Consider the following 24,708-nt stretch of genomic DNA (forward strand, 5'->3'; position numbering starts at 1 on the left):
GAGATAAAACCTTGCTAGGAATAGCATTCTGAATTTCTCTTTGACCAGAAATTTGTTGAGAGTCCCCATCGACTTGGTGACGAGAAAGTAATGGGAGTAAAATCCTGTGTTCTCCTGTTCTGTAGGAACCCACTCGATGGCATTGAGAAGCAGTAAGTTCTCGATCTCCTGAAGAAGGGAGGGCTGAAGGAGATTGGAAACACACTCTCTTGGAGGATGATCTGGGGGTATGGTGAGAAAATGAAGGGAGTATCCTTCTCAAATGATCTTGAGAACCCAGAGGTCGGATGTTATTAAGTCCCAACGATGAGAATAAATTTGTAGATGACCTCCGATGGGTTGAGGAAGCGGAAGGACAACTGGATTAAAACTATGCTCTTGAGTAGATGGTCAAAAAGACTAAACAGATTTTGCCGGAGCAGACTGCTGAGGTTTCCGAGATCTCTGCTGTTTTTGCTTCTTCTGCTGAGATCTTGCAGCAGCAGATGGTTTAACAGTATAGTTTTGCTGGTAAGACGTAGATGGCTTAAAAGGACATGACACTGAAGACTTGGGTTTAGGCTTAACTAAGGAGTCCCAAGATTTTTCATGAGCTTTTGAGTGGCATTTTCAATTGTATCTCTGAAAAGCTCATCACCAAGACATGGTATATTAGCCAAGCGATCTTGAAGAATAATATCCAAGTCTGCCACTCTGAGCCAGGCCAGCCTTCTCATGGCCACAGACATAGAAGTTCAAGAGGACAGCTCAAAAGAATCATAGGCAGATTGTACCAAATGTTGCCTTAACTGTAGAAGGTTGGAAACTAATCGTTGAAACCCTTTAACATGGTGAGGAGATACGTTTTGGTTCATAGGTAATTGTTTCAACAATTGCTTCAAATAGCATGTGAAATGAAAAGTATAGTTGTTTACTCTACTGTTCAGCATTGCATTTTGATAGAGGCATCTACCAAATCTATCCCTAGTGCAACATTCTCTCCTTGGTGGAACAGAGGCATACACCTTAGCAGAGGTAGATTTTTTAAGTGTAGATTCTACCACTAAGGATTGGTGAGAAAGCTGAGCTTTGTCATACCCCGTAGAAGGAGCAACCTTATGTGGAGTCCAGCTTTTGGGTGCCACTAGCACTGATAAGGGAGATTCCCAGTTTCTAAAGAGAGTACCTTTCAATATGAAAAGGCTAGGAAACTTAAGCACCTCCTTTGGAGGCTGTTTGATGTCCATAGTTTCTATATATTCAGGTGTATATTTGGAGTCAGCTTCCAACTTAATAGACATGTCTTTACCAAATTGTCTAATGAAGCGAGAGAAAGAAAGAGACTCTTGAGCAGATGACTCTTTAAGAGATAGAGGTGGAGAACATTTAGGAGAATCATCAACTTCCGTTATTGAAGGAGAAGCACCAAGATAAGATTGTATATGGAGGTCAGAGTCCAGTACTATTGATTGACATCTATGCCTCTTATGCCCCCAGTATCGATCCTGAGAAGGAGAAGGGGATCCGATGTTTACGCTTCTCCAGACGCTTAGTAGAGAAGTGCCTAGACTTGGGCATAGAAGAGCTGCACTTGGATTTGTGCATAGAAGAGCTGCGGCTAGAAGCAGTAGTCTTAGATGCATACCTGGATGATGGACAGTGCAGTAATCCAGGAGACGGCACTGAAGACTGAGTACTATTACCGGCATCCCTGGGGTTGGTATGCTCAGGCTGGGCCGGCACCTGCAGAGTCGTGCCAGGGTCAAGAGATTGAAAATGTTATCATACTCTGCGCGAAAGAACTGCTCAAATTGTTCTTTCAAAGTACCGGTACCTGTGGCATTGTTGCTGGTACCATCAATGCTGCTACTTGCTCCACAGTAGGCACTGGTACCTGTGGCTTAGTTGCCGGTACCATTGGTGCTACAACCCGCTCCAAAGAAGAGAAACCCCAAGATTTTGAAGTGAATCGAATAAAGGGCTGTCGTTTGGCCATCATGATTGGGCTCAATGCCTTAGTGGCCGACCCCACCTGGGAGACTGGTGACTTCCTCGCTGGCTTCCTGAAAGAGAGGTTGTGACTCCGGAGTAGAAGGCGATGCCAAAGGTCGTGATGCCTTGGATAATGGTGCCTTCAGAGGTGGTGCCGTAGAATGCGGCACCTTTACCAGCAGTGTTGTGGAATGTGGTGCCTTCACTTAGAGTGCCTTTGAAGACAGTGCCTTGGAAGTTGAAGAGAAAGATTGAAGTTCTTCCATAGCAGCACCAAAAAGTTGTTTTTGTTGAAGAAGAAGGGTTTTTAAAGTGCACTTTTTTTAAGGTGGAACAGCGCATGCACAAGTCAATGTGATGTTCAGGCCCCAAGCACTGGATGCACCAACTCTTTGGGTCTGTCACCAAAATAGTGCACTGGCACCTGCCGCACTTCTTAAAACCAGTTAAAGGTCGGGTCACAAAATTAGGAAAAACCGCCTCAGCCAAATCGAACGAGAGAGAGGCTGAGGAGGGAGAAAAGGCCCTGCTGTGAAAAGCACGACAAACACTCTTCTGTTGGTTGTTTTTGTTTTGTTTAACTATACGCAAGAAAAAAAGCAAGAAATATATGTAAAAAATACGTGCGAGTAGGAAGGCAAGCACAAAAAATTAACGAACATTCAATGGCGCGACTGAGCAGCTCCGCAAAAAACATTGAACTAAGGAGCTGCGTGCCTATGTCTGCGGGACAGCACTCGTGCATGCGTGGTCGGTCATGAACTTTCTAAAGTTCTTAAAGTGACGATGCACTAGGGACCTTCCGTACTGGGTCTCTGTGGATGATGTCACCCACATATGAGAATATGCTTATCCTAGGACAGTGGTAGGCAATTCTCGAGAGCCGGAGCCAGGTCAGGTTTTCAGGATCTCTACCATGAAGATGTATGAGATGGATTTGCCTCTCTGAGATGCAAATCTATCTCATGCATATTTATTGTGGATATCCTGAAAACCTGACCTTGCTCCGGCTCTCGAGGACCGAAATTGCCTAACCCTGTCCTAAGATAATAGTCATTAGGCTTGATAAGTTTCAGCAAGCTCTCCATACCATCTTGCATTTTGGCACCAGCAGACAGCATACCTCTCAAGACATCATGTCTGGTCTGCAGATGGACGCCTCTGTACCCCTCAGAAGGGACTCACCAACCACCGCTACCTAACGCCTCCTAGTGGTCACTAATCCAGCAACTTTGGGAATTTCAAGCTTTGGTCCTTCCCATCCCTGGGATGCTCTTTATCTCCTCCATTTCCAGGGCTGCATACCGGTTCTTCAGTTCAAGGACAGGTGAAGTCACAGTATCAATCCTGCAGGATCCCATAATCTGAGTCCAGCTGTCCTCTCTCAGCATGGTTTCTTTGCCACAGCTGAAAATCTTTGATGCCTCATGAAGCATTTCATTGATGTACCTCTTCTCTAAGTTCCTTTACTTCCTTCATGAAGGATTCAAGCTGAAGACAACTTGCACGTGGAACCAATACCTCTGCTTAACATTTTCTGTCTGCACAGAGACAGAAGTAAAGACCTGGAAAACATGTTTGGTGACACAATGTTTCCTAGCCATACTGTTGCAGAAGTACTCGCAACTGATTGGGGGGGGGGGGGGGTGAAGAGAAGAAAAAGCAGAAAAAAATCCAACCAAAGTGAATGGGAATTAAACACTAAACAAAGACTTTCTTCAACTGCTAAGTCCTAATCTGATCTTATGCTCTGAAATACAACCTAAAACACTAATCTAAACTAAAATACTTTTCATATAAAAACCCTAACAGTGTCTAAAGGCTAAACTATTGCCTAAACTGACTGCTAAAAAAGTAGAGTACTGAACTAAAAAGTAAAAGAGAAGGATAATAAAATAACCTAGTGAAGCCCAAGTTTTACCTTTTGTCAAGTTTGAATGCCAGCAGGTAAGATATTCGAATGGTGTAGTAGTTCTCCTTAGCAGATCCTTAGTCAGTTGAATACTATCGGTATTACTAACAGTATTCAACTTACCAGCCAAGATGCCTTCCCCTCCCTCCTAAACTGCACAGTACTCCCACTTGCAGTACGTGACAAAAAAAACGATCAACACACTTGAGTTGTCAAACCTTTACTTTTCTCTTGCCACATAGGGGACACAAACCTTATAAGTCTGTCCAGCACTGGCCTAAATTGCCCCATGCTGGATTTGGCTACTCTTAAGAACATAAGAAGTTGCCTCCGCTGAGTCAGACCAGAGGTCCATCGCGCCCAGCGGTCCGCTCCCGCGGCGGCCCATCAGGCCCACTGCTTGAGCAGTGGCCCTTGATTTTTCTCTAACCTATGTCCCTCTCTTGCCATGAGAGGGACATAGATCACACAAGTTCTCTGGTATCTGCCTCCATTCTCTCATGCTGGATTTAACCAATCTTGTTTGCCTCTCAACACGTGTGGGACGCACACCATACAAGTCTGTCAGGCATTGGCCTCCATTCCCTCATGCTGGATTTGCAAGACAGACCATTCAAAAGTCTGTCTAGCACAGGGATCTCAAAGTCCCTCCTTGAGGGCTGCAATCCAGTCGGGTTTTCAGGATTTCCCCAATGAATATGCATGAGATCTATGTACATGCACTGCTTTCAATGCATATTCATTGAGGAAATCCTGAAAACCCGACTGGATTGCAGCCCTCTAGCACTAGTCTCAGCTCTCGCTATTATTACCCAAGGTAAAACCTCAACAGCCATTTTGCATTTCAATCTTCTTTCTATTTAAGTATCCCCTGTGTCCATCCCACACATTTTTTTTTAATTCATTCACAGTTTTAGAATCTACCACCTCTCTTGAAATGGTGTTCCAAGCATCCACCATCCTCTTTGTGAAAAAGTATTTCCTGACATAACTTCTGAGTTTATCTCCCTGTATTTTCCATTCATGTTTTCTAGTTTTGCTGCCTCTATGTCTCTGAAAGAGGTTTGTTTGAATATTAATACCTTGCAAGTACTAAAATGTCTGCATTTATATCACCTCTCTCTCTTCTTTTTTCAAGCGTATACATATTTAAGTCTTCTAATCTATTCTCATTCATCATATGGCACAAACCATGCACTCTTTCCATTGCCTTCCTCTGAAATGCGTCAAGCCTTTTTTACATCCTTGCAAAGATACAGCCTCCAAAAGTCTTTATGATTTCAGCAGAATAATCTTGTTTTAGCAACCTCACTTTTCAAAGACCAAACATATCTATGACTGTTGCAGTTGTCCGGGTCTTGCCACATCTGGGTAGGTAGAAAGCGCAGTTACTTACTTTAACATGTGTTATCTGGGGACAGCAGGCAGATATTCTCACATGTGGTTGATGTCATCCACGGAGCCTGGTACAGACAATGTAAAAGTGTACTGTTACTTTAAGCTTTAGAAGCTTTAAGACTGCCTGCACTGTGCATGTACGAGTGTCTTCCCGCCCAAAGCTGGCTCACGAGGTCAGCAATTCTATGTCCAAGTGAAGAAGCCAACCAGGGGAGGTGGGTGGGATATGAGAATATCTGCCTGCTGTCCCCGGAAAACACCTGTTACAGTAAGTAACTGTGCTTTAGTCTAGGACAAGCAGGCAGCATATTCTTACATGTGGGACTTCCTAGCTTAGGGAAATCATGCCTGCACCCTTGAGCAGGACCACCTCGTGCCAGCAGCCCTTTCTTCAGGCAAGTGAGGCACTTTAGTCAGTTAAGGCTTGAACCAACTTGACCAAATCCTCTCCAAACAAGAAAGAGCCCCTAAAAGGGAATTTCGTCAACTTAGTTTTTGATGCCACATCTGCCAACCATTGCTGAAACTACAAGGTATGGCGTGCTGCCACTCCAAAAGCCATAGACTTGGCAGAAGCTTGCAAGAGGTCATACATGGCATCTGAGAGATAAGAAGCACCCATATCAATTTTGGCAACTTCCTGCTCTTCAATTTTGGCAGCTTCCTGCTCTACTAAGTCCCAATTATTCGACTCATGGTCAAGGACTCGCTCGGCCCAGCAAAAGCACACCCAAGCAACCAGCTGGACTGCCAGATTGCTGCCTGGACTGCCAGAGCTGTGATATCAAAACTCTGCTTGAGGAGGGGCTCAAACTTACATTCCTCTGGGTTCCTCAAGGCAGCACCGCCCTCCAAGGCACGGTAAGTCACTTTGCAATGGCCGAGATCACCGCGTACACCACTGGCGACTTCAAAGTGTCCCAATCTCCCTCCGGGATGGAATACAGATGGGCAATAGAACATGCAAATCGAAAGGGTGCCTCTGGCACTTGCCACTGTGCGAGCACAATATCCCAGATATCCTAATGCATAGTGAAAGAGCGGGAAGCAGAGCGGATCCCCCTGAGCAAGGGGTCCACTGTACGCAGGGGCTCCGCCATGATGTCCCCAAACCTCAACACAGAGGAGACCTGACTCATTAGCTCAAGAAGCTCATCCTGCTGAAAAATGCGCACCATGGACACATCCTAGCCAGCAGGCGGGCGCTCAAACCCACCGCTGGAGGAATCCTGCCCCCCCAAGAGGTCTCCCCAAAGGTCCAAGTCCTCATAAACTACATCCTGCTCCTCGTGGCAAAAATCCTCATCCCAAGAGACACGAGGCCGCTTGTACGAGAGAGGAATAGAGGGGGCAAAACCAGCACTGTCTGGGGCCAAACCAGAGAAGACGTCAAGGGTACATCCCCTTTCCTCCCCGGAGTGGAAACAGGACCTCCAGCCGCCAGCACATAAGCTTTGCAAAATGCTAAAGTAAAATCAGTGACCCAAAGAGACTCCCTGCCACAGCAACATGACTTTATCGGTAGCAGACCCACACAACTAGTTTCCCCCTGTTTCTCCAATACAGGGGGAAGGTCACCTGAGGACACAGAGATGATGGTGGTGTTTCCCGCCGAAATCGGGCCAGAAACCACTAAAGTCGGGGTTCCCTGGCAGCCAGCACCCGATGCCGATGAGGATCCCCCACCGCTCCCGCCTTGCGTCTGGAGCACAATGAGCACTTTTTCCCTAGCAAAGTGCTCATTGTGTTGAAAACTGCCCTAGCTGCAAAAGAAGTGCTGGTTCGTTGAGAAAAAATACAGAACTAGCAATTTTACAGGGAAATGAGCCCTGTAGATCAGCACAGCCTCAGGATTCTTTTTTTCTTTTCTATCAGAACAGGCTCCATTGGCTCTCTAAGACGGAGGTCTGACCGGTATCGGTGGCCAAGCTGCCAGCTGAGGCACCTCTACAAAAATGTGGGGAGGTGGAGGAAGGAAGGGGTAGGGACCAAGCACCCCTCCCCCCCGAGGTCGTATGGATCCCCAAACAGAACCCGTCCAAGCTTCATCCAGCACTATAGAGGGCCCAGGAGTCCTAAAACAAATTCCAACAGCCCCAACAGGGGGAGATCAATTTAGTCTTACCACTCTGCTGGAGAATGAGAAAAGACTGGATGGGTAGTGGAGCCTCTTCTAATATACAAGTTTTGGTCTCAGTCTCCATCTTCTGGTCACAGTGAGATATAACCCATCTGTGTTTACCGGTCTGGTCTACAGTAGAGAGTTGTGCGGGGACAGAAATCCCACCTGTTCCGGCGTGGAATCCCTCCGTCCCCACCCGTCCCCGCGAAGAATCCCCTCCATCCCCGCCTGTCCCTATAAACTTCAGAAATAGTTATTTCATTTAATTATGCTACTGAATTAAAGGCTCTGGTAGAGACCCATTTACAAATAAGCAAAGACACTTTATTAATTGGGAAGAATACATACTTTATAAACAGGTTTCTACCAGAGCCTCTAATGTAAATATAAAATATAAATACTCAGCTGATGAGGATCCCCAAGCTATGTCAGCTGAGGACTTCCTCTGAAGGTGGCCGGGGCTCCCTTTAGCCAAGCTTGGCAGGCAGCAGTAGCGTCCCTGAGTCACAGATACTGGCACCTCAGTAGCTCATGGATGCTGCCAATGGCTGCTGCACTTGGTGGAGGGGAGTTCTGGCTATCTCTAGAAGAGGTCCTCTGCTCATGGTGCTTGGGGATCACCACCAGCCACAGCCAGGGATCAGCAAGTTCTTCAACTACACTGTAGAAATAAAACCAGAAAAGCATTTTCTTTTCTTTTGAACACAATACAAAGACACTATATATATTTCCCAAAGCTAACATATTTTAGTCAATACCATTTTTTTTACCTTTATTGTCTGGAGACTTATTTTTCCATCAAGTTGGTCCCAGTTTCTTTTTTCCTGCTTTCCCGTCCTCTGCAAATTCTTCTGTTGCTGTCCATTGGTTCCTCCTACCATGGTCCAGCATTTATCCCTCTCTCATCGCCCAGACCATGTACAGCATCTTTTGCCCCTATCCATCAGCCCCATGCCCAACATTTCTCCTTCTATCACCCCTCTCCAGCACCATGCCACATCTCTCCCTCCATTCACTTCACCACTATGTCCAACATTCCTCCCTCTTGCATCCCTTTCAATCTGTCCCACTGTTCCCTTTCCACCACATTTCTCCCTCTCATCTTTCAATTCCCTATCTGTACCTCCCTCCCTATGACCAAAAATTCTCCACTTTCTTCCATTCCCCGTGTACTCCATCTTTCTTTCCCTCTCACTGACACACATATGGCATGCTATACTATAATAAAAGACATTTTTAAAAGGTAGGGTAACTCCTTATTGAGGGTAGTTGTTTTCTAAACATAGCTGTTGAATGAAATTTAGTCCTTCAGTTGTTTTCTTTCAGATTTCCACTGCCGGGTATTGACCCTCATTTAGCTCCTTATTAACTCTTATATGAAAAAACCACAATTATAATCACACAATAATTCTATAGTGCTGTGGTCATCCCTCAACCCTTTAAATATGGTACCTCTTTCTTAACAGAAACGATAGGAAAGGGCAGCTGAGACTTGACTAGTATACTTGTTTCTATTTCCTGCTTACTTGATAGTAACCTAAACAAGAAAGCACTATATACATTTATTTTTAAGGCACAGCAACAATTTGGCCCCAAATTAATTCTTTATTAGAAAATCATGTTGGCCTTTCATATGATACTGTATTATTTGGTACATTAATGAGATTTAAAAGCCAAATTTCAGCGAATAATAATAAACTTTTATTAATATTAACAGGGGTTGCCATTCAGCAGATTACAGGAAATTGGAAAGATCATACTAAACTAAATTATACTTTTTGGTGGAATTCAGTATGCCATATTTATAAAATGGAAAGGGTGCTTGCTATACAACAAGATAATTATAATAAGTTTAAAAAGATTTGGGGGCCATTGATTATTTATTCTTTTTTTTTTTTTTTTTTAAATCTTTATTCATTTTTTTTTTATGTTACAGCAAGTGTTACAAATAAACTCAATAGAAACTTAAATACACACTTGACTAACTCATATATTAATATCAAGTTTAACATTAATATAATAATCCCCTGTCCCACCCTCCTTCCCAACCAATAATACATAAATCAATTTTATTGTACATTCTTTAAATATTAATTTAGTATGTAATAATCAAAATTGAAAAGCCCACCCCGTTCCCCTCTTTACAATTATCTTATCATGGGAAAAGTTGATTTTTCATTAGAGAAATCATGTTAACGGTCTTCAGATATTTCCAAGTTTTATTTATAGGAAAAATTATCTTTCTTTACAAAAATCAGTTAATGGTCCCCATATTTTTTGAAATTTATTCATGTATCCTTTGTGTGTTGCAATTGCGAGTTCCATTTTGTATATGTGGCATACCGAATTCCACCAGAACATATAATTCAATTTATCATGTTGTTTCCAATTGGATGTAATTTGTTGTATTGCAATTCCAGTTAAAATAAATAAAAGTTTGTTATTACTAGATGAAATTTGGCTTTTTGCTCTCATGGTTGTTCCAAATAATATAGTATCATATGTCAAGGCTACCGGATTTTCTAACAATCTGTTAATTTGGGGCCAAATTGATTTCCAGAATGATAGGATAAATGGACAAAAGAATAAAAGATGATCTAGTGTCCCAATTTCAATATGACAGTGCCAGCATCTATTAGATCTTGAACTATCTATTTTTTGTAAACGAGTAGGGGTCCAAAAAGCTCTATGAAGAAGAAAAAACCAAGTTTGTCTCATAGATGCTGACACTGTACATTTTAGCCTCCAAGACCAAAGTCGTGGCCATTGAGATGCACTAATTTGGTGTTTTATCTCAATGCTCCAAATGTCTCTAAGACCATTTTTTGGTTTTTTATTTATATATCCGGATATTAATTTATACCACTGTGCGGCTTTGTGACCTATTGAGTCCATCTGGAAACATAAGAATTCCAAACTGTGATATTTAGCGAGATCTTTCCATTCAGGGAACCCTTCCTGAATAGATTGCTTCAATTGCAACCATTTAAAATATTGTGTTTTATTGAGACCAAATTTTTGTTGCAATTGTGAAAACTCCAGCAATTTATCATTTTTAATTACATCATCCAAAGTGCGAATGCCTGCTATCATCCAATGTTTCCAGATGACTTTGAAACCGCCAATTTTGATCTTGGGGTTTAGCCATATAGTTTGGTTGGTTGATTTACTAATTGGAATTTGAGTAAGATTACTTATGTATTTTAGAGTTTTCCAGGTATCCATAAATATTTTATGATCTTTGTATAACCTTGGCATTTTGATACTAATTACATGATTAAGACGTAATGGAAATATAAGCCTCCATTCTAGCCAAAACCAGTCTGGGATATTATCTGTGGGTTCTGGGAGGATCCAATACATACCATGACGTAAGATATAGGCTTGATGATACCTATAAAAGTTGGGAAAATTTACCCCTCCCTCCTTAATTGGTTTTTGTAATGACGCTAGAGCAATTCTTGGTTTTTTATTAAGCCATATAAATTTTGTCAAAGTCCTATTTATTTTTGTATAAAACGAATCTTGAAAGAAAACTGGTATCATCCCCATTTGGTAACATACTACAGGTAAAATCATCATTTTTACAGTTTGTACTCTTCCCCACCAAGATAAATGCAAAGGATTCCATTGCTCACACATTTCTATTACTTTTTGTAATAAGCATTTTTCATTAATTTTCATTGTTTCATCTACTGTTTTTGTTATCAAAATTCCAAGGTATTTAATATATTCTTCCTTCCAAACAAAAGGAAATGTATCAAATAAACCTTTTGTACAATGTATATTTAGTGGAAGAATCTCTGATTTATTCCAATTAATTTTATATCCTGAAAAATTTCCAAATTTCTCAATCAATTCAAGTAGATGTGGAATGGTGGATTCTGGATTTTTCAGATATAGTAATAAATCATCTGCATAAGCAGATATCTTATATTCTTTATCTGAATGAGGTATACCCTGTATCTCCTTAGCTTGTTGGATGGCTAATATTAAGGGTTCTAAAACAATATCAAACAGCAAAGGGGATAAGGGACATCCTTGTCTAACTCCTCTCTGTAGACTAAATTTTTCTGAAAACGTATTATTAATATATAGTCTAGCAGAAGGGGAGCTATACATTGTTTGTATCATTTGTATAAATCCAGGACCTATACCAAACCATTCCATTGCTTGATACATAAAAGGCCATTCTACTCTATCAAAGGCCTTTTCTGCGTCTAATGAAATTGCAAAAGTAGGTTCATTCATTTTCTTTGTTAAATATAACATATGGAATGTTAATCTGGTATTGTGAGATGAATGTCTTTGAGCAACGAATCCTGTTTGATGCATACCTATTATATGGGGGAGAGCTTTAGCTAATCTTAGCGCAAGTATTTTTGCTAATAATTTTCCATCTACATTTATTAAAGATATTGGTCTATAGTTTGAGACCAAAGTGGGATCTTTATTGGACTTTGGCAAAACAATAGTCAAAGATTCTGCTATAGTGCCTTTAATACAACCTTTATTGAGCTGATATTGATAGAGATTTAATAAATAGGGTAGTAAAAAATTTTGAAATGTTTTATAAAATTCCACTGTATATCCATCACCACCTGGAGCGGATCCAACTCTAAGGGACTTCAAAGCTGTTCCTAATTCTTTTAGTGATATTGGTTCTTCCAAACTTCGTTTTATATGTTCAGGAATTTTTGGACCCTCTAACATTTTTAAAAATTCAAAACCATCTTTTTCTTTATTTGGATAATTTTCGGAAGAATAAAGAGATTTATAAAATTTCAAGAATTGTTTTAAAATAGGTTCAATTTGTGTATATGTATTTCCATTTTCATCTTTTATTGCTATTAATTTTGTTTTTCTTTTTTTCGTTTTAAGATAGTTTGCCAGTATTCTTCCTGCTTTGTTTGAATTACCATAGTACAATGTTTGTTGAGAAAATAAATCTTTCCTAATCATTTTAGATGAGATCTCATTATATTTACCTTTTAATTTTAATAATTCTTGTTGAATAGAATATTCCCATTTTTCTATAAGTTTTGATTCTAAATTTTTTATCTCTTTTTCTAAAAATAAAAATTGTTTTTTAATTTGTTTTTTTAGAAAAACCGAATAAGAAATTATTTGTCCTCTAATTGATGCCTTAAAAGCATCCCATAAAGTTTCTCTGTTAATATCATCATTATCATTTATTTGAAAAAATTCTTTCATTTTTGTTAGAAGATTTTCACAAAAGTTTTGGTCAACCAACAGTGTATTATCCATTTTCCAAATTGGTCTGTTATTATTTTGATCTGTAGTTTTAATTTTGATCCACACTCCACCATGGTCAGATAAAATAATTGGATCAATGGCAGCTTGTGTCACTTGATGTGCAAGATGATTTGAAGTAAAGATATAATCTATTCTTGAAAAGGAATTATGAACATGAGAACAGAAAGAAAATTCCCGACCATCAAAATGAAGTATTCTCCATATATCTATTAAATCACAAGATTGAATCAAATTATCTAGTCCCATAGATTTCATAACTCTACTTGGGTTTTTATCTAATAAAGGATCCATTACAGCATTGAAGTCCCCTGCTACTATAAGATTTGAAGTAGCCAGTGGTATGATCATTTGTTGAAGAGTTTTAAAGAATTCATTTTGGTTCGAATTAGGGGCGTATATATTGATTAACGTCATGGTAGTATTTCCCATATTCATTTCCACCATTATCCATCTTCCATGAATATCTGAAGCTTTTAGTTTAAATGAAGCAGAGCATTTTTTATTAATTAAAATAGCAACACCTGCTTTTTTCCCTATAGCTGGTGAGAAAAAACATTGTTTGACCCAGCCTCCTTCTAGCTTTTTAGATTCTATATGTGAGAGGTGGGTCTCTTGTATAAGGCATATATCTGCATCTTGCCTTTTTAAAAATGATAATGCCTTTTTCCTTTTTATCATATGATTTAGACCGTTAACATTTAAAGACATAATTTTAATATCCATTTATTTTTAAATTTTCAGGTATTAAATTATGTATATTTTCCCAATGTTTTAAGTATTTCATTTCTCTTTTTTCCTTTACACCCATGATTACCTTATATATTTCCCCTTTATTCCCTCCCATCCCTCTTATCCCTCCCTTCCCCCCCTCATTAATTACGAAAACTTGGATACGCAGGTTGAGGTTAGATTTAGATAACTCCGACAAGCTATTAATAATTATCTAAAGTACTACCATTTTTCTCTATTTCTGTATATTTTCTCTTATTTTATTATTAATTATAAGAATAAGTAAAAAGTTTTTCATTCTTATGTATTGAAAGATTATTTTCTATATTTGTATGTCTTTAAATCCATAAGAATGAATATATTACATTACTTATATCTTAGAACATTTCAATTAAAATTCATTTCTTTTCAGGTGGTATATTATTTTTACTTTAAAAAGCTTTCATATCTGGGTATAATAAGTTTATCATGTTAAGAGCATTCCAATTTAGCCTCTTTCCTCAGAACTGTAACAAGAGTCTTCAGCACAGGAATCCCCCCATCTCTTATGCTCATTATTTTCCTATGATTCACGAGAGAGTTGTCAATTAAGAGAAGCCAACAATCCCATCAGTGTTCTCGTTAGCTCTGTCTCAATAGCATACTCTCCAGACATCTATGATTTTAAAGTATCTGGGGCCTGTGCAGACGAGAGTGGAGTCCTGTGCCAAAAACTCTCCCTTTATCTCCCATAGAGGATTGCCAGGTTGAACAATTGTGGGTACTAAAAGTCAACTTAATAAATAAAAGAACAATTATCTATAAAGATGAAACATGAAATTTGAGATATATATATTTAAAAAACTTTTCAGGCAATTTTTGCGTTTCAGATATATTCTTTTCATATATATCGTATTTGAAACGCATTTTAATGTATTTGAACCGCAAAATTAAACCTGAAGTACCACCTTCAACCGGAAATATAACAAACCAATCACTTCGTCTTTTTTATAATCTTCTCTGTGGTTGAAGGATGATTCCCTTCTCACCATTACTCCGCCTTCAAAATTTCTTATCCAATCAGTACATCTTTAAGTTTGTTGAAAAAACTTTCTTCGTCGTTATTTGAGTTCGAAGATGTGTTTCAATTCATTTTCGTTCCTGCCAGTAAGTTTATTCTATTTATTCTGAGTAGAATTCTAGAATTTTTGTATTTTTTCAGTTTTCTTATTTTCCATGGAGAATGTTGCAAGTTGTTTAAGTTTTTAATTCGATCCTTGTGTGTTCTTTTTCCATTGCTTTCCGTTCCAATCTATCTTTAACCAATGTTCTTTTATTGAAATTCATTATCATATAAGTCAAAGTTTTCACAAATTGGTCAATAGTCTTTAGTATGAACCCATTAGATGTTCTTTAGATTGTCATAGGTTGCTCCAGTTGATTTATAAATTCCTGTAGTTTTTTTGGATCTGTAAAGTTTTGCGTTTTGTTAGCAATGGTAACCTTCATAATCGCCGGATAAAGGAGCCCAAATCTAGCTCCTAGAGATCTTAGTTGTGGTCTCATGTCTAAGAATTGTTTTCTTCTTGTTGCTGTTTCTTTTGCAAAGTCCGGGACAATGTATATTTTTGAATCTTGGCATTTAAGATTTTTGATTTCCTTGGCTATTTGGCATATTTCAATTGCTTGTTGATGTCTTAAAAGTTTGAAAATTAAAGTTCTTGGACCTGTTTGAGTGTTATTTCTTTGTGTTGGAATCCTATGAGCTCTTTCAATTTCCAGTTCCGTTTTAAATTTCAGTGGTAGTATTTTAGGTAGAAATTTTTCAAGAAATGCAATCGGATCATTCTTTTCCACTCCTTCAGGTAATCCGATTATTCTTAAATTATTCCGTCTTTCACGATTCCGGCTGTCTTCAAGATTTTTTTTTATCTCTGTTATTTCTTTCCATATGATTTTGCTGTGATTCATATCTGTATTTAATTGTTCTGTAATATCTTCTAATGTTGAAATTCTATTTTCTGTAATGTCCACTCTTTTAGTTAGGATTGCAGCATCTTCCATTGCTTTTTGTAGTTTTTTGTTACTATCTAAGACAATTTCTTTTATTTGTCTTAGTTCTTCCATAACATCCAGATTTTTTTCTGTTGGTAATGGGATTTTAGAGGGTGTACCTGGCTCAGGTTTCGACCTCTTATTGCTTCCCGATGTTCCAGCTCCCAAGTCAGCTTTATTTTGTTTAGTTGAAGTCATATTTCAATATATATTTTAGTTTCTTTAAAATCAAAATATAAAATATTTGGTAGTAATTCTTTTTAATATATTTGTATATAGGAGCTATTCGTTTATCCAACCATCCGTCCAAGCCACGCCCCTTTTTTTTTTTAGTATTCTTAAAGCAACTGTAAGTTATTTGTCTTAGGTTCTATTGCTGTGAGAAAAATTGTCAGTAGTCTTTCTTTCTTTTTTTTTTCTTCTCCTTCAAGCCCTATCTCAGTCTCTATGAAGGCAATAACATTCAAAGTAGCAGATCTTTTTTAGATATGGTTGATTATTCTTTTATAGAATTAATTTACCAAACTCGTTGTTGACATCTAGCTTCAGCGCTGAAAAAATTTGTAGCCTTCTTTTCTTGCTCTCCTCTTATAAGCCCAATCGCAGCCTCTACCGAGGAGAGCAATATTCCATCCAATATATTTATTTCAGCGTCTCTCAATTGCCTCAATGTCACTTTTTTTTTTCAGGTTACAGAAATCATTAATCCTTTTATTTGTCCTATTCTCACAGCCTAAACGTTGAAAAAAAAAAAAACCTACAATCTCCTATATCTGAATCTTTTCAAGTACAACAGCAGAGATTGATATTTATATTGATATTTATATTTATCCTTCACAATTTTTTTTTTGAAGTTAGCAGCAAGGAAATAGTTAAAAAAAAAAAAACAAAAAACCGTTGCCCAGTAGATTTTACTGCAGACCTTGCTTTATCTTCAGCAGAGGACAGTTACTTTAAAACAGCTTATTTCCTTAGTATGACAGGCATCAGGCATTTCAAAACTTTTATTCCTGTCATTAAGCAGCTCACCGGCAGTCCCAGACTTTGTCAAATTTTTTCGATCCAAGATGGCCGCGATCGCGGTGCACCGAGCAACCGCCTGCAAAACCCTACCCTCGGGAAACTTCTCCTCTGGCGCTCTACGCCGCAGAACCCCGACCGTGCCAAAGAGGAGGGGAAAGGGAGCCCCACGGTGTCCCGAATCAGTCTCCTCTGGCAATATCCAAGAGTTGCTGAGACGGACTCAGCCCTCCACACCTCGCCTCCCAGAAACAAAAACGGCACTTCTATCTCCCGACTCTCACTCAAAACGGCACCTCTATCTCTCCGACTCGATTAAAGAGGTAAACTTTAATTTATTATAACATCAAGAATGTAAAATCTTGTTTTTTTTGTAGTTTTTTTCTGAAAATTAAGCCTGTTTGTACGGAGCTTTTTCTTCACCCAACCGTCCTCATTCGCGTCCAAGCCACGCCCCCCCCATTGATTATTTATTCTAATGATCAGACATCTTAAACACCTCAGTATTGGAAAAGATAGAGGGAGGGTGGGAGTATGAATGATAAGAATTGATAATTGTTAATTATTAGTATATGGGAGGGAGGAGTGGGATTCTTTTATATTTATGTATTGGAAAATTACAAATAAGATTGTCAAGTGATTAATTAATATATTTCTGATGGATTATTGTACACTTGTTGTAATTTTTGAAAAAGAATAAAGATTTATTTAAAAAAAAAAAAAAAGGCACAGCAACAAACGGTTCAGCATCACAACCGAGATAATAGAACAAGCATAGAAATACATATGTAGTTAAGAGGTACTATATTAAGAGACCAGAGTCTACATAAACACTCAAAAAACCCAGCTAAAAGTAACTAATCGTTAACTTTCAAAAAGCATTAATGATTTAAAATATAAATAAAAAGGCACAGAACACTAGTCATACAGCAACGGAAGTTACCGTCTGATCTACAGAACCTAGTTAATTTAAAAATAGGCAGCAAGCATAAGAACAGCATATTCACTATACAACGCAGAAATGATTAATTACTTCTCTTCAACAATGCTTTAGTTCTCACCTCTGTTTGCTCCTTTTTTTTGTATTTTTAAACCACGCTAATCTGCCGACTATTGATCAATTCTAACTAGGATATACTGCGGCAACTAATCCCTCGGGGTCGCACCGATTTAAAGATGCCGCCATCCACGCCCACCTTCTCCCCCTTAACCAGTTCGAACGGGTAAGGGGAGCTAAATAGCAAGAGCTCAACTTACCTTATTAGGTGGGCTAGTTACGTCTTTAAAGAATGGCAGACAGCCAATCTGGTTCCTCTCTATGGGACGAGGTGGTACCTTTCCGGTTTGAATGGACACAATAGGGTGCCAGTAGGTGAATACTCACTGAGTAACTAAGCTACTGTGGCTGGGAGGCCAGTGGGGAGCATTGTAGAAATCAAGAGACTGTATTACGATACACCATTTCAAGGCAGGAGTGAGCAAGAACAAGTTAGCAGGAGGATCCGCTTCTTCCTAGTGCGCACGCTGTAAGTTCTTTTTAGCAGGAGGGCAGAAAAAGAAGAGGAGAGCCACTCGGCTCGAGCTGCCTCCAATCCCGTGGGGGCAGCTCGAGCCTACGGGATCCCCGCGGGATTCCCGTCATCCCCGTTCCTGTGCAGCTCTCTAGTCTACAGGCGCTGCAGAAAGGGAAATTTAAATGCTACTAGCAGTAGGACTCAAATCCATGGTAGCACATTTCTATGAGATGAGCGCCTAAACTATATCGCCATTCTAATGGCTGTGATGAAGGGAGAATGTCAAAAAAACCAAAACCTTGGTCTTCCCCATTAAGAAAGGTTCCTCTCTACTTTCTCCCATTGAATTCAAGTCTACTCCGGTTCAGTTGGTTAAGATCATCAAGCTTCTAGGAATCACTTTTGATGAAAGTCTCACCTTCCATGATCCTTCCATGAAAACGTAAATGTTTTCACCGTTTCCATATGATCCGCTCTCTTACCAAATTACTTGACTATTCTACCCTAAATATCCTCATTCATTCACTGGTCATCTCCACTGGCAATGCTCTATATCAAGGAATTACTAAGAAAGCGATCAAACGCCTACACATAGTACAGAATACTGCCGCTAAAATCATCTTCAACGCAAAAAAATTTGACAATGTCACGCCCCTCCTGGTCAAAGCTCAGTGGCTCCCTATTGATCACCGTATTACTTATAAAACCCTATTGCTGACATTTAAAACTAGAAAAACAGGTCAGCTGGAATTTATCAACAGACTTTTGATACCTTACTCTTCGATCCTCTGACCAAAACTTGCTAGCAATTCCGTCACTAAGATAGATTAATACTAGGACAGCATCAATGAGCATATAGAAAGAAATAATCTGATGAGAACCAGCCAGCATGGTTTCTGTAAAGGGAGATCCTGCCAAACGAACCTACCGCACTTCTTCGAGGGGATAAACGAACAATTGGACAAAGGTGACCTCATAGACATCATATATCTGGACTTCCAAAAAGCCTTCGACAAGGTACCTCATGAGCGTCTGCTAAGGAAACTGTGGAACCACGGGGTGGAAGGGGACGTGCACAGATGGATCTGTAATTGGCTGGCGGACAGGAAGCAGAGGGTAGGAGTAAAAGGACACTACTCTGACTGGGAAGCAATCACGAGCGGTGTCCCGCAGGGGTCAGTGCTGGGACCACTACTGTTCAATATATTCATTAATGACCTGGAAGTGGGGACGAAGTGTGAAGTTATAAAATTTGTGGACGACACAAAACTCTCCAGTAGGGTTAGAACTGTTGAAGAACTGCAAAGGGACTTGAACAAACTGAGTGAATGGGCAAATGGCAAATGTGCTTCAATGTAGAGAAATGCAAAGTCTTGCACATAGGGAAAGGAAACCCGATGTACAACTACAAGATAGGGGGATGGTATTGGGGAAAAGCAACCTAGAAAGGGACTTGGGGGTTTTAGTGGACCAATCAATGAAGTCGGGGCCACAATGCGCAGCGGCCTCAGAGGCGGCGAACAGAATGTTGGGCATTATCAAAAAAGGAATTACTAGCAGAACCAAATAAGTTATCCTGCCGCTATATCGGGCGATGGTATGCCTGCATCTGGAATACTGCATTCAATACTGGTCGCCGTACCTTAAGAAGGACATGGCGACACTTGAGAGGGTCCAGAGAAGAGCAACAAAAATGATAAAGGGCATGGAAGACCTTTCATATGCTGAGAGGCTGGAGAAACTGGGGCTCTTTTCCCTGGAAAAACGGAGACTTAGAGGGGACATGATAGAAACTTACAAGATCATAAAGGGTATAGAGAAGGTAGAGAGGGGCAGATTCTTCAGACTGGCGAGGGAAACAAAAACAAGAGGGTACTCAAGAAAATTGAAGGGAGACAGATTCAGAACAAATGCTAAGAAGTTCTTCTTCACTCAGAGGGTGGTGGATACCTAGAATGCGCTTCCGGAGGAGGTGGTAAGAGCAGAGTACGATTTTGGGTTTCAAAAAGGGGTTGGACAAGTTCCTGAAGGAAAAGGAGATTGAGGGGTATAGTTATAGGGGCACTATATAGGATAAAATGTCTTAAGTAAAGGATCACTTACAGGTCACTGACCTGGGGGGCCGCCGCGGGAGCGGACTGCTGGGCACGATGGCCTATGGTCTGACTCGGCAGAGGCGATGCTTATGTTCTTATGTTTAGGAGAAATACTATCTTCTCAGTCATCGCTCCCTCCATCTGGAACTCGATTCTGAACTTCATGAGAGAGAACACCCCTCGATAAATTCAAGTCTTCTCTTAAAACATTCCTTTTTAAAGATGCTTTCCAAGTTTGACTGTCCTTTTAAGGACATTTTAAACTTTATTTAGTCCACTCTTTTTTGGACCAGTCCTTTTGTATTTTCCTGTTTTCTGTTCTTTCCTTTTATTATATTAAGTCCTTTCCCTCCTGTGCCAGTTTGTTTAGATCTGTTTTGTAAGTCTTGTCAACCTGCTTGATGTCATATTATTTAACTATTTTTGATTAATTATTTGTATACTTTTGTTTTTAATATACAACCACCTTGAATTTCTGAGAAGGCGATATAACAAATTTTTAATACCATTCAAGTCAACGCACCTACGCCACCTAATCTCACCAGATACTACTTAGTGCATATGTTTTATTGTCATGTCTATATTATAAATTATTGTCATGTCTATATTGTAATTATTGTAAACTATGTCATCTCTGTCATATCTCAATTATTATGGATGTACTTTGTAACCCGTTCTGGGCTCCTTTGGGAGGACGGGCTAAAAAATTGAATAAATAAATAAAATAAAGAATGATGAAGGAATTGAAGTTTTATTCTATTGCCTTTTATTTTTTGAGGGAAGTATAGAAACCTCAATAAATTATGGAGAACATCCCCTTAATCTATTCGATAAAGAGAGTAACATTGAAGGTATCAGTCCAATTCTAAACAGAAAGGAAAGTGCCAACAAAGGCATGGCGATGGGGAGAGATATCTTCCAGCAGAAAAACATAACATCTGTAACAGATTGGAAAGAGGCAATGTAAGAATCTCCCAGAGAGATTCATTCAAATTCAATGGCTGAACGAGGCACGCTGCAGGCGCAATAGAAGACTAGAAAAATCATGTGGAACATGCAGAAAGTTGTGAGCTGTCGTAGCAAAGGAGAACTATGAACACAAAATGACTCGATACTGAAAATGCCAGGGATGCTGAGAAGCTCTCCGGTACCAAAGGGAATCGATACCACTCAGATGATTAATCCATGAAAAGGTGGCACTGGTACCGTATGCTGCTCAGCTGGTACTACAGATGCAGCAGGGTGTCAAAGCGTTGAGAAACTGAAACAAAAGGCGCACTTCAGAATGACAGCCTGCATTGATGGCGCAGATATGCCTATGACACTTGATGTTCAATGTCAATGCACCGGAACCGCTAGGAAACGGTACCAGAAAAGAAGTCCAATTTGCCAGGTACCCAACTCCAGGCCTAATATCTTCTTATAGAAAATAAAATGCAGGAACAAAAAGAATAAAAACATTTGTTTGGTAAGGCATTATTCTTCTTGTTCAGTTTTTTTTTTAATACAGCCCTGGAAGATCGGGAAGATATCCAGCAGGAAAGACCAACAGCATGCGTCGAAGGCCGAAAAGCCATAGATACCGTAGGCAGAGACAAAATCTACAAAAATACCTGTGGGCCTAGAAATTGAAAATAAAAAAAAATTACTTGAAATTGTAAAGGATTGAAAAGAAAAACAAGTAATAAAAGAAATAAGGAAATTAAGGGAAAATACGAAGAGGGAAGCAAACTCGAATAGACAAAGTTTAGATACGTGTTCTTCACTCTGCGGAAAATGAAAAACTAACCTTGCAAGCTGGTGTCGGGCGGGAAGGCACTTGCGCGGTGCAGGCAGTCTTAAAGCTTAAAGTTACAATACACTTTTACACTAATGAAATCTACATTTGAGAATATGCTGCATGCTTGTCCTAGGATAACCAATGTTTCAACCATCAAGGTGTGGCTTTCTTCAGGGTATGCTGTAAGGTCTGCAATTTATATATAGTATGTCCTCAAACTTGACTGGCTGGAGTTTGCAGGGATTGAGGCAGGAAAGCCCGTTGGTCACAAATTTGAAATTTTGGTGGCCAAAATTCCCGCCAAAATTCAAATTTTTAAGCAGAATAGAAATGTTTAAAATAAAAATATTCTAATCAGAATACAAGCTGGCACTCTTGATATCAAAATTTTGACATGAATAGTATAGGTTCAGCATATTTCCTCCCTCAGCTTAGAGGCAAACATTGCTACTGACATTTCCTTACCAACTCTGGCTGTGTGCCCCTCGAGCGTGGATAACTTCTTCCCTCCTGCTGCATCCCAGATCTGTACAAAGCCCTTATGAGTGCCAACTGCTACTAAGTTCCCCTAAAAATAAAAAAATTACACATAAAAAGTAAGACTACATTTCTTAAAACACAGAAACAACATAACATAAGTTTTTATTTATATACTGCACAAATGCCTTTCGGTTCAAGACGGTGAACAACAAGAATACTTCAAGGAAAATTGTTAACATTAAAAACAGATTAAACCATACCACAGCACATAGATATTCCCTGTCTGTCCCAGATGGGATCACAATCTATTAATATATATTTATACAATAGAAGAAGAAAATATGTAAATACGTAAATGGTAGGAACTATGTGCAAATAATAGAAAAAGAAAAAAATATTAAAATCACAATAAAGGGAAAAAAATTTGCACTAAATCACATATTCCTTTAAATGGGAAAAATATCAGGAAGCAGACATTCTCAAAATCTCATTGACGATAGTTGCAAATTCTTTACTAGCAGGTGTAAGGAGAAATTAGTTCTTACCTGCTAATTTTCTTTCTTTTAGTCTCTCCAGACCGGCACACCATGACAAGTAGGTGGAGACAGACACAAATTTTTGGCTGTAGTATAAGTGGGCTGTGCAGTCCCAAGTACAATCAGTCTGACGAATAGCCAATCAGAACTAATAAAACTAAGCAACAACACTCCCAGAAGGAGAGTTGTTCCTAACATAGAGAAATACTGGTGGATATTGAATAGAATAAGAACCTTAAAAAAAGTCCCCACAGCTCGCCAACTACACCAGACGAACAAAATGCTGCTTTTCTGTCTATCTTTTTTTTCCAATGTTTATGTATGCATTATCAATCTCCTTAAACCTCCGAACAAGAAGACACTGCAGAAAAAACAGCACTCTTTGCACAAAAATCTGAACAAGAAAATGACAGAGGAATCTGTGCCGGTCTGGAGAGACTAAAAGAAAGAAAATTAGCAGGTAAAAACATAATTTCTCCTTTTTTATTGTCCCTCTAGACCAGCACAAAAACTGATGGGGATGTACCAAAGCAGTACCAATCATGGGTGGGACCCCCAAAGGGCTGCTACAAGAACATGCTTCCCGAATACCGCGTCCCAGCACACCTGAACTTCCACACGGTAGTATCGCACAAAAGAATGGAGAGAAGACCAAACCAAACTGCAGCTTTAGATATCCACCGGAGGTACAAGAGAAGACTCCGCCCAAGAAGCTGCCTGACACCGAGTGGAATGAGCTTTGAAAAATTCCGGAAGAGGATTCTTCTGAAGAAGTTACGTAGAAGCGATAGCATCCTTGATTCATCATGCAATAGTAGCCTTAGAAGCACCATTCCCCCTTACCATCATGTAATAGTAGCCTTAGGACCCGCTAAGATGACAAAAACATGATCCAATTTCTGGACTCCTGGGTCTGCTGAACATAAAAGCTAAGGATCCGACAGACATCCAACTTGTGCAACTGCCTCTGCTCCAAAGAGCACTCCCGACTACCCAAGACCAAGAGGACCACGGGCTGGTTGAAATGAAAGGCGAGACCACCTTCAGCAGAAAAGAAGGGACCAGCCGCATGACAACTCGCTCCCGAAAGAACTCCAGGAAGTGGGGCCTACATGAAAAAGCCTGCAGTTCAGAAACATATCTCGCAGAAGTAATGGCCACCAGGAAGTCTTAAGAGTAAGGTCCTTCAACATGCAGGAGCCCAGAGGCTCAAAAGGAGAGTGCACAAGCATGGAAAGTACCAGATTGAGATCCCAGGCTGGAACTGAAGGCCGCACTGGAGGACAAAGTAATTTATCCACCTGCAGAAAACGAATCACATCCAGAGAAGAGGCCAAAGGCAGACCATGCAACAAACTATGAAACATAGACAAAGCCACATGCTGAACCCAGAGGGACGACCAGGCAAGGCCCCTATCCAGGACACCCTGCAACAACTTCATGATGTGAGGCAAAGAAGCGCAGAGGGGAACCACGCCATGCGCGGGAACACCACGCCTCAAAGATACGCCAAACGCACATAAGCCCAAGAGGTGGAAAGTCTCCGAGAGCCCAAGAGAGTGGAGATCACCTTATCTGAATAACCTTTCTTACTTAGGCGTTCCCTTTCAAGAGCCAAGCTGTAAGACAAAAGGGGCCTGGATCGAACATTGGAATGGGACCCTGCGTCAGAAGGTCAGGTACAAGGGGCAGCAGAAGAGGATCTGCCACAAGAAGCCGAACCATATCTGCGTACCACAGGCGCCAGGGCCAGTTTGGAGTCACCAGGATCACGTGGCTGAGATGATAAGCAATGCAAAGAAGGACTCTGCCCACCATCAGCCATGGGGGAAAAACGTA

At 39.9% G+C, this 24,708-nt stretch overlaps 1 protein-coding gene across 2 annotated transcripts in view; it reads right to left on the bottom strand.

Moving 5' to 3' along the window:
- FZR1 (fizzy and cell division cycle 20 related 1) overlaps positions 1 to 24,708 on the bottom strand; it is a 144,019-nt gene that overhangs the window by 32,199 nt on the left and 87,112 nt on the right. For both annotated transcript variants that reach the window (XM_033953978.1, XM_033953979.1), the window contains one exon: positions 22,319 to 22,421. In XM_033953978.1, the coding sequence (XP_033809869.1) occupies positions 22,319 to 22,421 (103 nt within the window). The remainder of the gene's footprint in view (positions 1 to 22,318; positions 22,422 to 24,708) is intronic.

The sequence above is a fragment of the Geotrypetes seraphini genome, chromosome 8 (assembly GCF_902459505.1).
Source record: "Geotrypetes seraphini chromosome 8, aGeoSer1.1, whole genome shotgun sequence".
In the NCBI taxonomy this organism is placed as follows: Eukaryota; Metazoa; Chordata; class Amphibia; order Gymnophiona; family Dermophiidae; genus Geotrypetes; species Geotrypetes seraphini.